Source organism: Protomyctophum bolini, assembly GCF_963924005.1.
Source record: "Protomyctophum bolini genome assembly, chromosome: 15".
Classification (NCBI taxonomy): Eukaryota; Metazoa; Chordata; class Actinopteri; order Myctophiformes; family Myctophidae; genus Protomyctophum; species Protomyctophum bolini.
The window spans coordinates 11,061,409-11,075,151 of NC_137876.1; the positions used below are offsets into that span (position 1 = coordinate 11,061,409).

The following is a 13,743-nucleotide window of genomic DNA, read 5'->3' on the forward strand; positions in this document are numbered from 1 at the left end:
TCTTATCACATCCATGGTATGAAAACAATGCTAAGGAGTTGCTTCAATGAAATATAATTGCTTTAAGATGAAAACGATATGTTTAATGGTGTTTTTTAGCGTTGTTACATTTATACTCCATGCTGTTACAATTAATCCGATATGCGCAGCAAATGTAACACTGAAACAGCGTCCACGTTCGGTTTAATAACTCCCGACCTGTTTTATCAAAAAAATAACTTGAAGTGGTTTATGGTAGCTGACATGTGTAGGTCCGTTGCCTGAAAATATTACATGTGTAGCTAAACGGATCTCCGAGTAAAAAAATGAAACGTGCAAAATGTTACATCCAAGGCGGCTCTCCCCTACTTATATTTTATCTCCACACCAAAAGCTTTAGATCAATAAAATACAGCCTATGTGTAATATAAACATAGGCTGTACATTTTATCATTATATAGTATTTGCTTCCCCTTGTTTAGGTCAAAGTCAAGGTAAACTTTATTGTCCACAAGGGAAATGTGTCACCCCTGCTGCAGCCACACACAAAACATCAATGACAAACAAAAGACATAACAAAGGGGGACACAACAGCTGTTTCAGAGCCTTGTTCAATTAGTTGACGCTGATACAAGCAATTTTTTAAACCTGATGTACTTCCACTTTCTTCGTTCTTTGTACCTTCTCCCAGAGGGCAGAAGTACAAACTCCATTTAAAACAAGACTGCAGAGAGGAGTTGTCTTTACCCCTATGATCATAGGATATGGCTGTTTTTAGCTGAAGGGCCGTTGTTCGGTGTTGTTTGATGTCAAGAAACCTTGAACGATTACTATTGCAATGAATTTTGTGTCAAATCTTAGATTGACTGGCCTATTCTGACCAGATTACTGGTGAGAATTGTAATTTTTTAACAAGGGCAAGGAAGAGTGTCTGGGCACCTCAGTGTTAAATTGGCAATTTCTTCCAAAGTGTGCCCAAATATCCCTAATCCAAAAGAAAGTACGCACATGAATCTCAAAATAATAATGAAAAAATAGAAATCAGCGATCCGGTTTGATATCAATAATAAAGCTTATCTGACGGAGCATTCCGCCAGGAGCGGAAGGTAATTAGATTCCTTATGGCGGAGCGTTACGTCACAAGCAGTAAGTCTGTTAAGGATGACAACATTTCGACCCCAACTGGGTCTTCATCAGGCTGAGTAGAGTAGTGTCTAGGCTAGACACTACTCTACTCAGCCTGACTATAGATGTGGTGGGTGTGTCGTTTAATTATTGTCATTGCATACAACAGATTGTTCTAACTCGCCCCTAAGTGTATATAACACGCCTCTTTGTTGTTGTACCTATACCTGGCGAAACCCATTTTATAGACCTGAGGATGATTCTAAAGAAATGTCTTCTAAATCATGACAGTTTTCTGAAATATCCATGTTTCTATGTCAGTGGTTCTCAAACATTTTCATGTCAAGGACCCCCAGAATTATATGCAATTGCCCACCGACCCCCATCTGAAAATATGTTGTTCCAGGGACCCCCCAGTAGCAAAGTTTTGAGTTAAAAATATTCTCTGAAAGAATATATTCAAATATTTGAGGAACATTTTCACTATTTTTCAAAAATAGCAGACCTACAAGCTCATGGCGCAGCACCGATTGCCGCGCTATGAGCTTGTAAAGTTGTAGGTCTGCTATTTTTCAATAGCTAAAGTATAACAATGCTTAAAACACCAAAAGGGGTTCCCGCCCAGAATGGGTTAATAACATTGCATTGGGAGCTACTAAACAGTGTGCGGACAACATCTCCTTTTCCCAAATATCCCTAGTGCCCACCTATCCTGTATCCATAAACAGTAAACACTACCAACAAGTGGATAACATGCCTGTCCCTATGGTGGCCCCTTAAGCCAATCAATAGAAAACACTAGCCCTATCTAACTTTTCATTCCAATCACAACGTTACTAGAATTAGCCTGCTGCTACACTAGGTTGGGATAGAAGACAGACCACCGCAGCCTCTGCATGGCTTAATTGTTGCTGTGCGCACAGCACGCACACACACACACACACACACACACACACACACACACACGCATGCATGCATGCATGCATGCATGCACACACACAGACAGACACACACAGCACGCACCCAAACAATGGCCTTAATTGATTGAATACTTAATTATTCAGAAATGCTCAAGGTACAGACATTTGGGCTATTAAACACAAAAAGGCCCTGGACACTTTCCATTGTGGTCCTTGGCTTGTGCTATTGGTCATTACCACTCCAGTGCTAGTCAATCAGATTTGTGGTGGTGGCAGAAGGTGGGACCAAAATCCCCCTGGGCCCAGGGCTGATTAAAGATTATTAGATGGATTAGATGGAAGGGGGGCTGTCTACACGCTATCTGTGTCACAAAGATGTGCCTCTGTCCAGACTAAATCTGAGGATGTCAGTGAAGAAACAGAAACAACAGAAAGGAGAGAGTGACCTCAGATTGGCCGTGTGAATGTTACCCAGGCTAAGGTAAGGACAGTGGGATGCTTCTCTATTGTTAATTTGGGTGTTTGCGCTGTGAGTGAGGTCCTTCTCCATGCACTATAGCCTACAGAGATTACAGCTCAATGCGTGAGAGGGAAACCTGATTTGTTTCTGCCTTAGTGATCTCCTGTCCAAGGCTGCTGGAATAATTTCATTCATTGATCGCTTTCCGTTTCTCTAAGTGTATGTGTTTTGTGCAGCAGTTGCCTGTATAGTTTCCATAGACTGTAGCTGATAAGTGTTATTGTATCAGCTTGTTACACAGTGTGTTACTGATTACTGATTTCCCACGGTGGTTTTACAGAACCACCAACACCTATCCTATTGCCATAATGCTGTGTCCACAAGATATCAGTCATCTCCATAGTACTAAGCTGCTTATGAGAAGACGCCACATAACCCTCAACCCACATAACCTTTCCTGGGCCCACCATACCCCCTGTAGGGTAACCTGTTCCGTTAACCTGCCTACTGTATGTCCCATCCCTAATCTGACCTGGCTGCTGAAAGTATTGTATGTAAGGGAAGAAAGCCAAGATGGCGGTCTTGAGAGTGAAGTTTACCAAGACCAAGAGGGACAAGCTGGCCCAGGTGCTGTGGATACTGAATTGGATCTCGGTGGTCACAGGTGTCATCCTGTTCAGCCTGGGGCTGTTCCTGAAGGTGGAGATCGACAAGCGCTGGGAGTTGATGGCCGAGAGGGACATCCACTACGTCCCCAACATGCTGATCGCCGTAGGTCTCATTGCCTGTGGCATCAACTTCCTGGGAGGGAAGATCTGCTACGACTGCGTGGACACCACAATGTTCTTGCGCTGGAAACTGATCATGCTGCCTTACATCATATGCACCTTCTTCTTCACGTTCTGCGTGCTGGTGGGGGCACTGATGTGTTACGGCATGCGCAGTGAGCTGGAGGAGTCTCTGACCATCGGGCTGACAGAGGCCATGAGGTACTACAAGGACACTGACACGCCAGGCCGCTGTTTCGTGAAGCGCACCGTGGACCTGCTGCAGATAGAGTTCCAGTGCTGTGGTAACAACGGCTTCAAGGACTGGTTCCAGGTTCAGTGGGTCAGCAATCGCTATCTGGACACGTCCCGCAAGGAGGTGGTGGAGTAAGTACAGCAGTCTACATAATGATCTCAGCTGATAGAGGTGGACAGTGGCTCAGTGGTTAGTGCAGTCTCTGACTCCCATGAAGGTCCTGGTTTGGAACCCTCCTGGTGCCTTTCCAAAATACATTAATTGTTAAAAGACATGTAGCGTACTGTTTGTCTAGGACACATACTCATGAGTATGTCACTGGCCTTACTGGTTGTCATTGTCTACTGCTCTCAATATTTAGGAAGGGTTCAATGCAGAAGACACATTTTGGTTATATACAGTATTATATACAGTAGTAGTATTTTATAACTAAACCAGCCGATACAAATTCTTAATGTCACATGAATGTCCTTTCTAATACATAATTGAGCCTCTTCCTAAAACATATCTTATCTTCATCTTTCTGTAGCCGTTTAAGAAGTAACGTGGAGGGGAAATACCTATTGGACGGGGTGCCCTTTAGTTGCTGTAACATCAACTCACCTCGACCCTGCATTCAGCTGCAGATCGCCAACAATTCGGCCCACTTCAACTACGAGTTCCAGACAGAAGAGCTGAACCTGTGGATGAGAGGCTGCCGTCACGCTTTGCTTGACTACTACACTCACATCATGCAGTCCATCGGCCTAACAGTGCTCATCATCTGGCTGTTTGAGGTGAGTACATGCAGGGAGACATAGGAACAAGCTGTTGATTACAGAATGTAATGTGAATGAATAATAGTGCAAAGTATACATTTGGCTTAAATCTTACAAAGATTTGCATTCTGGCCGTGCTGTCACTCTCACTGCGGGGAGAGTTTGAATAATCATAATGACTAATCCCTGATTAAACCTAATTTGTCAAGTTGTCATATTAACACCAAATTAACACCTTCCTTCCATGTAGCACTCTGTGTGGAAGTCCCTGTGTCCCCTATTGAGTTGCATACACAGCGTATGCACAAGTGTTGATTAATCAACGCTAAAGAAATAGTGGGCACTACAGATTTGTATGTGTAGGTTTATGCCAATATTCCGGCAATCCTGTCAATGTTGTGTCTCTGTTTTCAGCTTTCAGTGTTGACAGGAGTGCGCTATCTCCAGACATCCCTGGAAAACGTGCTGAGACAGGGAGACCCCACCTCTGAGTCAGATGGCTGGCTTCTGGAGAACAGCTTTGTAGAAACAGCCCGCTCAAACTTTAACATCATCAAGAATCTTGGCAAGTGCAACCAGATAGACACAGCCAACAACGGAGACCCAAACATAAATGTCCCTTGCACTTCTACAGCTCATTATGGTCCAGACAATGTGCCACCAAAGCAAATACCTGTAGCCAGTTGATCACTACTCAGATAACTAAACCCCACCCAAAGACTGCATGGGAGAAGAAGCCGACTTGGCTCGACTACCCTGACTTTTCCCTGCCAAGGCCCCCAAATAGCCACGGCCTCTGGTTGTGGCGCCTATTGCGAATTGGCTTTTGAAAAGAAAAAAGGGGGGGGGGGGGATTAAGAGAAAAAAAAATAATCTACTGTACATAAACTCTGAAGATCACAACACATTATGAGTTTGTAGATCTGCTACCATAACCGTTTATTCTTTACCAAGAAAACGTGCATTTTGCAGTATCAAATCAAGAGATAAACCTAAGTGATCCATCCAGAACATGCTGTACTGTAAGTATTTTGTAGAGGAAATTTTAATACGGTGTATGAATGAATGATGTGTACATATTTAGGCTATACAAGGGAATTCCATTGCATAATCTAGCATAATCTATGAAGAGTATTTGCCTTCAACCGAATAAGGGCAGCATCTCTCAGCCAATATTTCATTGGCTGGTTTGTTGTGCTCTAATGTCTTGTTTACAAATGACATCTGCCTTTAAGTGTTGGAATTTCAGAGCAGATGTTTTTAAGTATCATGGACTGAGTTTATAACTGTATGTTGACAAGTGAAAGTTGGTAGGAGGGGCTGAAATTGGTCTCTTACAATTTCTTGCCTCTTTTCACTTGACCATAAATGAGCTTATGTTAATGTGAAGTGTAATCTGAAAGAGTAGATACTTTACCTAGCCACTAGATCCCAGGATATAGTAGGCCTGTCAAAAAAAATCGATTCGAGTTAGAATCGCGATTCTAATGCTGTCCGATTCAGAATCGATTCTCATTTTCCAAAAATCGATTTAAAAATTTTTTTTTCCCCACAAATGTACCTGTGCATGCAATGCATTATGGCCTGGGTTTCTGCATAGTGCATTTACTACCAGCTAAGCTAAGCCTGCCAATTGTATTTATTTTACACCTGTTTTAATACTAATGTATTGTTCTGGTATTGAGTGAGAAGAGATTTTGTAACTTTTGTACTGGTTCAAATTTGTGCAAGCTAAATACATGAGACATGTTCTTACTCTTGGATTTAACCTTTGTGTGTTTAAATCATTCAGTTGATAAAACCTTTACAATTATACAAGCTTTTTACTAAATGTACTCTGCTTTCATGCCAGAAGACTGGAGTAGATCATGCTAAAATTCTATTTAATTGTTTTTAATAAAATAAAATAAACTGCTTTAGAATCGAAAAAAATCTTTTTTGAATCGAGAATCGGAAAAATCGAAAAGATCGTTTTTGAATCGAATCGTCACCCCAAGAATCGGAATCGAATCGAATCGTGGGACACCTAAAGATTCGCAGCCCTAATATACAGATTCAGGCATGGGATCGTTTTTCCATGTAACGTCTAGATAAGAAATCCTTGTGGGGCCTTGAAGGACAGAGTTGAATTATATGTTGTATTCTCACTGATTGTCTTGAAAGTCATTAGGCCTTTTCTTCTCAAGATCTTAGGACCTGTTTCTCTTCATTTCTACATGCCTTAAATACCATGAACATTAAGCAGCATGCTATCAACATCCTAGAAATAGTAAAGCTATAATTATGCACAAGCTCTCTATGGCTAATACATTTTCCTCTATATTCTTTACTTCAAATAACACATGTTTAAAGGTATTGGACTGTATAAGATCTACTCCACAAATGTAATATGCACTGAGTAGCAGGACTGTTCATGTTCTCAGAGTTAATTAACACTTTTACAATGTATGATTTAGTTATACTAGACCTGTACGCGTGCCTGTCGCAGTCGGCCACCGGCCTACTTGGGAACGATGCAACTTGGGAACCTAATGATATACGTTGCCATAGCACCCGTTTTTACTGTCAGCCGGTGTCCCACATAGAGATCTGTGTATGTGCCTGTGTGTGAAGACTGAAAACTGAAAAGTGTTCTTGGCAATCAATTGGGCCCACTGGCAGAGCCTGATTGGTTGAGCCTCAATTGGCTGAAGCAGAGGCTGGAAATTGCACAGGTGAAAGGAGTTGGCCTCATTAGGCCCACTGGCAGAGCCTGACCAGAGCCTTCTGTGGTGGTTCTGGAGAACCATGGGTCTGACTCGACTCAAATGTGAAGTCGGTGGGTCAAATGGTTCTCAAGTTACGTGCATTACAATCGTACACGTACGCACGCAGAGACGTGGCGCATTTATAGTAGGATTCGTAAATTTGACATAACACTAATATGTTTTCACAATATCCTATAATACCCAATTTACTGGTCAACATTACATATCGTGCCTCAGCAATGCTAAACCATATGGTCTAATTAGCCGAATGTTTGTTACTGAATATTAACATATTGATTGTAAACATTCTGTGCCAATGTCGGCTGATTCAATTGCTATGACTACTGTATGAACTTTGTTTTGTGAGGATTACTGTATATAGACCACCAGTGCATTGCAAACCAGCTAGTGCACTGGCAATTCTATAACTATTCAAACTATAGAATGACTGTGCATCTAGTTTCCTCTTACACATTTTTTAAAGTGAAGAGTATGATATGCGGCATTGTTTGTGGTAATAATTCATACAATAAATACAATACAGAATAAAATAACAGAAAGCCTTCAACAAGCTGTACTGTGCATGTCTTGGTGCTGGTAAGGACTCAGGGAATAACCTCCTAGTTTCTCCTTACAAAAATATTAATAAAAAATCACACCCGTGGTGCAACTCCCTCTCCCCTCCTCCTCTCTCTCTCATTAGCAGGCAACAGTGCAGCATGTGCAGCACTCTGTTTCTGGCACAACAGCCCCCTACTGGTACTAATAGTCATACTGGTGCTCATTAACGTCACATAGGCGGAAACATAGGTGAACCAACACATGAACACGGACATTGCTGTTCCTCAAAAATGAGAGTATGGTTAATTGATACTTTTAACCACACGGCAACAGCGCTGCAGGTTCCATAAAGGTGTATGCTGTAATAGTACATACACAAAGAAACAGAAGGTAATAGCTAATGCTTTTATTTCAACAGTCAGTTATATAGCACTGTTAGGCAACGCAAAAAGAAATTAAAATATGCACACAAATTCTTTGTCTTGAAAAAGGTGATGTACATTTGTCAGTAATTCATAATGTATTTGTATTAAATAGAATATATAAGAGGTAACTTTCTTAATGAATTCAATTACATAATCATAGTGTATATTTATTGTAGTTACAGTATGTTGACAGGAAGCCTTTTCCTCTAGTTGTGTCCAAGCGTAGCACAGTATTTATTTGCATTGGTAAAGTATTCGACAGTGTTCCCTTAAATATCGTGTTAAAGATCTAATATTGGTGGACATCTGATGAGTGAATGATCAGGGATTAGTCACCTGGGTGCTCTCAAAGGGCCGTTCTCCCACTGCCATACATAGTACAGACATTCTCATAGCCTTTGGGTTGCCATTCAACTTCAGATTGCGTAATTTCAAGTTGTAAGCAGAACTACAAAAACATTACATAAAATTGACTGGGATATTCACAAAACCTCTGGTGCCAAAATAACAATACATCTTTAATACACCTATAGTGGTTGTCTGAATAATTTTACTTAAGCTGTACCATTCCCAAGTATTGAAATATGGACTTTGAAATGTTTTATCTATACATCTTATATGCGTGTGTATATACTGTATATGTCGTGTGTGTGAGTACAGGGTGTGATTTGTGAGCATAGTCAACCATCTATACAGTATATATATATAATGTATATATGCATGTGTGTGGTGGTCAATAAAATGTGGCTCTGCCATTCGGACCATCAAACCTGAAAAAAAAGTCACAAAAACAAAAAGGTATAATCCAGATCCTTCACCATACCATTTCTGAAATGGTCTCTGCTCAAGACCTCAAAGTCCTCAAGACCGTAAAACAGCAGAATTCCATATTTATAACTTACGTCTAATAAGTTTCAACACAAAATTCACAGCATTATGAGAGTAGGGTAGAGAGGCTGTGTCCGAAATCACTCACTACTCACTGTATAGTAAATTTGCCATTTTGTAGTACTGTCCGAATGTATTCATACCGTACTCATGTCATACTGTACATAGTGAACTCATCGTATCCCACAATGCATCATGAAAGGTGGCGAACAACCAATGGTCAGTAACCAAGCAATATACTGTATACCATCATGTATTGTCCTGAAAGACAAATGCCAAGATTTATCTGGCATGTTTTAATTGCGATATTAAGTGTCCGAAAGTGTCTTCGCAGATGAGATTACTATAGTCCTCTAGTCTAGAACTCCCTATAGTAACCAGGGAGTAGCGAATGAGTGATTGAGATCAGACAGATTGATTCACATACATAACTTATAAGCGACATATTGGTGTGTAACAGATTTTTGTCTTTATTTGAATGAGCCTCTTTGGAAAGAGCAATGTAGGAGAAACTCATCCTCACAGCAGACAATCAAAATAAAACAAGGCGACTTGGGTTTATTCACTCTTCGTCCTCCTCCCCCTCTATCAGGGCTTGACATTAACATTAACTTGGACAAGCACATTTCCCATTCACTTGTCCGGAGCACGAGCACACACACATTTATTTTAAATCAACTAATTGTAAGTGGGTTTTGGTGAATACCTGTTTGAATATTGGAAGAAAATTCTCAGTTTACAAGTTAATAGCCCAAGAATGTCTGTGATCTTACATACATTTCATGTATTCCAAATCCCAAAAACACAGCCATAGATCGGTCCTCGGTTAGCAGACTGACGTCGGCATTTAAACTTGTAACAATGCGTGTGTACTCACCCAATAATTAAGACTTGGATTCAGATATTGTCCTCTATTTTCATATCCATTTGAAAGTTCCGTCAGTAAACATGTTTTAAGTAAAATATCACCACTTTTCCACGAGATTCACAAAAACAACGTTATCTGTCAACGACTAGGCTGAACCTGAAATGACTGCTGGACTGAAAATATGAAAACTTCCTAAGCAGAAATGTATGGGGCACTCAATTAGCCCTTCACTAAATCCCACCCAAAAAGCAATTGTCCAATGTCAATCCAAATAGTTTAGCAACAGTTGCTATGCAGGTCAAGCTTTCTACGCTGCTAACATGCCTATTGGACAAGGATGGGTTGGGGAGGGATTTAGTGAAGGGCTAATTGACAGGTGTGTTGTGATTGGTGTGTGGTAATTGATCAAACCACCTGACAATTGTGTGCCCCATACATTTGTGCAAGGAAGTTTTAATATGTTCAGTCTTGCACTCATTACGGGCCCCTCACTGGAGAGAATGTTGCCCATGTGCAGCTTGTGGAAAAGTAGAGATATTTTACTAAATACACTTTTTCTGCTAGAACTTTCAAATGGATATTAAACTACTACTAGTCCCCAAAACGTCCAAAATAATTAATATTGGGTGCGTACACATGCAGTGCTACAAGTTTAAATGCTGACGAGGTCAGTCTGCTAACCGTGCACGGATAGGACCGATCTATGGCTGTGTATTTGGAATACATGAAATGTATGCAAGATCACAGACATTCTAGGGCTAACAAGTTCACAGAAGTCCATCGATCGGCAGGCATACTTTCTCAATAGGCCGGGGCCGTCTATTTGCTGAATAGCATATTGTCGTAATTCAATTCTTGATTTGATTTTAAAACATGTTTTAAATGTTTCGTTTCATCATCGAGGCAAAGATTGATCGCTCATTTATCAAGAAGAAATACGTAACGATGGCCAGTAGCCTTTTAAAATAAATAAATAAGTGATGTAGGGTAGTTTTTCCCTTTGAAAGTAAAGAAACAAGCCACAGAATAACACATGGTTCGGGTTTCTTGAAACAGAATGGCGGACAACAATATTGGAAAGGTAATTAATAGGAAAGCCAGAGTCACTTGTCCAACGGACAAGTATATTTTGAATGTACTTGTCCGGACAACAGGACAAGCCTTCATGTCAAGCCCTGCCCTCTATGCTCAGCCCCAAGCTACCAGACTTCTTTCTGGGGATTCGTCAGGTCTGTTTGGGCTCCAACGATCTCAGAATAGAGGACCGTTTATGTGAGTGAGCATGCTTGCCTGTGTGTGTGTGTGTGTGTGTGTGTGTGTGTGTGTAAGGAGCATTGCAACAGACCGTGCTCTATGGCTACCCAACATAACCAGGGTGATCCTCAAAACATCTGCCACTCGAAGGCAAACATAACATTGACCACCTCCAGGCTGCGTGCGATTTCCTCCAGGATGCAGTGCTGTTGCCACAACTGGTGGAGCTTCCTGTAGCGTTCTGGGCAGAGGTGCAGCGGGTTGCCCCTTCTGTGGAATCAAAAAGACAGTAACACATTCAGGCCCCGAGTACTACCCGTCACCTAGAACTTTTTTGTTGAGCAATCCAAAAGGGATGTGCAACAAGGTATAAATTGACATTAAAGGTAGTGTAGACAAGTTTCCAGACAAGATTTAAAATATATATGCCTTTTTTCCCTCTATCTTTCCCTTTATTATGATGCTGAGGTGTTCTCCTGCAACAGCACAGTCTCCCTTTGGCCCCCTCTGGCTGAATGCACTGTTTATATCCACAGTTTACCCAGCAGTATTATAATGAAAACACAATGCGATTTCATTGCAAGTATAATATTATCCCCATATCTTAGTTTCACCATTGTTCATGTGAAATAGTATGTTTATGATGTAATATGTAAGCCTGTTGAAATTATGAGAATCGCTATGTATAGCGCATGGTTGGGTGGTCCGGCCGGCTTGAAGCTTGCATTCAACCCGTGCTCGCCAACGGTGACAAGCCGTCGCAGATCATCATAGCGATTTTTCTTCATTGCAATGAATAACCGTGGACAAAGTAGTTCACATGAACGATGCTGTAGTGGCTGGGGCATTTGAGGGGCAATATGTTTTATATGCACGATTACAAATGAAAGATAATTGAATTGAGAGCCAGTGAGTCTGCTCCACTACTTCCTACTTCATTTGCGGGACTCGTCGTGTCAGTCTTGTGATATTGTGATTACGCTACAGTTACCCTTAAAAAAACATGTCAACTCAATGTCATTGTTGTAACTATGATATCGATAGAAATTCATAATCTTTTAATGTCATATTTAACCATACGAGTGCAATATCCATAGCATAGACTAAAGACTATACCTCAGAAATGACCAAAATAGCATTCGACTTTATTTCTGATTGCTTTTAGTCTCTCAGCTCTGACCTCGGTCAAACCAGAACTACAATAACAATGCAACAACCATACTGAAAACATCTTACACAAGCTGAGGGTCCGTCTCCCCATAGTCATCAAGGTAAGGAGCAGGGTAAGTGCTTCTTCGTGTCTTACTTGACATCAGTACAACCTCACACTCTCTTATCCTGTATAGACATGAACAAATTAATACGTTTAACAAAGAACAGGACAACAAGGCTTTAGAAAAGAATGTAAGGTCCATAGGAAAAACTAGAGGCAAGCCGTCAAATGTCACCAGTCTCCTACTTCTTTTATGAAAAGCTCAGAAATGTAAAAGAATGTGTTAATGCATACAGTAATTGACCTTGACGACCAAATGGCCTCATGTGATTTGATGATGATGATACAGTCTATATATACAAAGCAGACTGAGCGACACACACAGGTGCAAAATCTTGGTTCCTTGACCTACCTGAGGAAAATTCCCACTCCGGCACCACAGGCGGCAGCATGGGCTGTGCACGCTCCCACATCTTCCCCGTCCAGCTGGCTCTGACAGCACGTGCTCTGAGAACACAGCATGGCGCCACAGAACAGGCACAACGTGGGATGCTTCCTCTCGTCATCAGTAGACTTGGGACACCTGAAGACGAGTGATGGGTGAACATCTAACACAGACTATTATGTAACAACGGTAATACAATTTAAAATTAATTAGTTAATTATCACTTACTGAAAGTGACTGGCTTGATTGAGGAGAGCGCTATAATCCTCAGGAAGCTCAATTAAGTGATTCCTTCTCCTGGGGTAACTGGACAAAACAAATCAAGCCTATTGATTTACTCTGCGGACATTGTACAGCAGGTCAAACGCTGTGCTGAGCTGACAGCCCTGTTTGTTTCACATACAGTCCATCATCAAGACAGCACGTCAAAGCAAAGAGCTGTTGAAACAACACTGCATTCTCTCTTGCACAATGGCTCTAATCAACACGCTTTTATTTCCAGCATGTTCAAAATAGGACAGATGTGACCATCAATGTCAGAGCCAAACATTTGGTTGTTTAACCACTTAACAGTGTGAAAATATCCAATCACAAAGTATGAAGGCCTAGGCTGTTGAATATTTGCCTATAATGACGTGCGCAAAAGGGTGAATGTGGTTAAAGTGGAAAAGATAAGATTCATAGCTTGACACCTGGAGATGTGTGCGGTTTGAATAAGTTGTAAGCCTACCTGATTGTCTGGATTTCCCCTTTCAGGGCTTTGGTTACAGCTGGGCTCCCACACCACCTAAAGAACAGAAACCCTCATTATAGAAATGTCCTGCTTTTGTGCAACAAATATTAACCATGAAACAAATACCTAAACCTCTGCAATACATTCGTCATTAAGTCGAAGGCTTATTGAAGGCTGTACAGCCATAACTAATCACATGGAATAAAGCTAAATATCATGACTGAAAGTTTATTAATGATGTTTAGGTATTATCATTCTTTGTTGCTGCTATTCTACATAACAGCCAACCAATTGAAGAAATAACAGAGGCTTTAAATCTTTGCTTTTTATCACATTTCTGAGAC

At 41.0% G+C, this 13,743-nt stretch overlaps 2 protein-coding genes across 2 annotated transcripts in view; one reads left to right on the forward strand and one right to left on the reverse strand.

Moving 5' to 3' along the window:
- Window positions 1–3,057: 3,057 nt before the first annotated feature.
- Window positions 3,058–4,952, forward strand: LOC308329025 (photoreceptor outer segment membrane glycoprotein 2-like; the record flags this gene model as incomplete). The annotated part of the gene is made up of 3 exons (XM_080783183.1): window positions 3,058–3,638; window positions 4,037–4,283; window positions 4,680–4,952. The coding sequence occupies 3 exons, from the start codon at window positions 3,058–3,060 to the stop codon at window positions 4,950–4,952; spliced, it is 1,101 nt and encodes a 366-aa protein (XP_080639309.1).
- Window positions 4,953–7,963: 3,011 nt separating this feature from the next.
- The window catches only part of ubr1 (ubiquitin protein ligase E3 component n-recognin 1), a 33,747-nt gene continuing 27,967 nt past the window's right edge, over window positions 7,964–13,743 (reverse strand). Inside the window, exons 43-47 of the mRNA XM_080784872.1 lie at window positions 13,397–13,453; window positions 12,895–12,972; window positions 12,634–12,804; window positions 12,245–12,346; window positions 7,964–11,278 (exon numbers count right to left, since the gene is read on the reverse strand). Coding sequence (XP_080640998.1) covers window positions 11,137–11,278; window positions 12,245–12,346; window positions 12,634–12,804; window positions 12,895–12,972; window positions 13,397–13,453 — 550 coding nt within the window. The 3' untranslated portion in view covers window positions 7,964–11,136. The remainder of the gene's footprint in view (window positions 11,279–12,244; window positions 12,347–12,633; window positions 12,805–12,894; window positions 12,973–13,396; window positions 13,454–13,743) is intronic.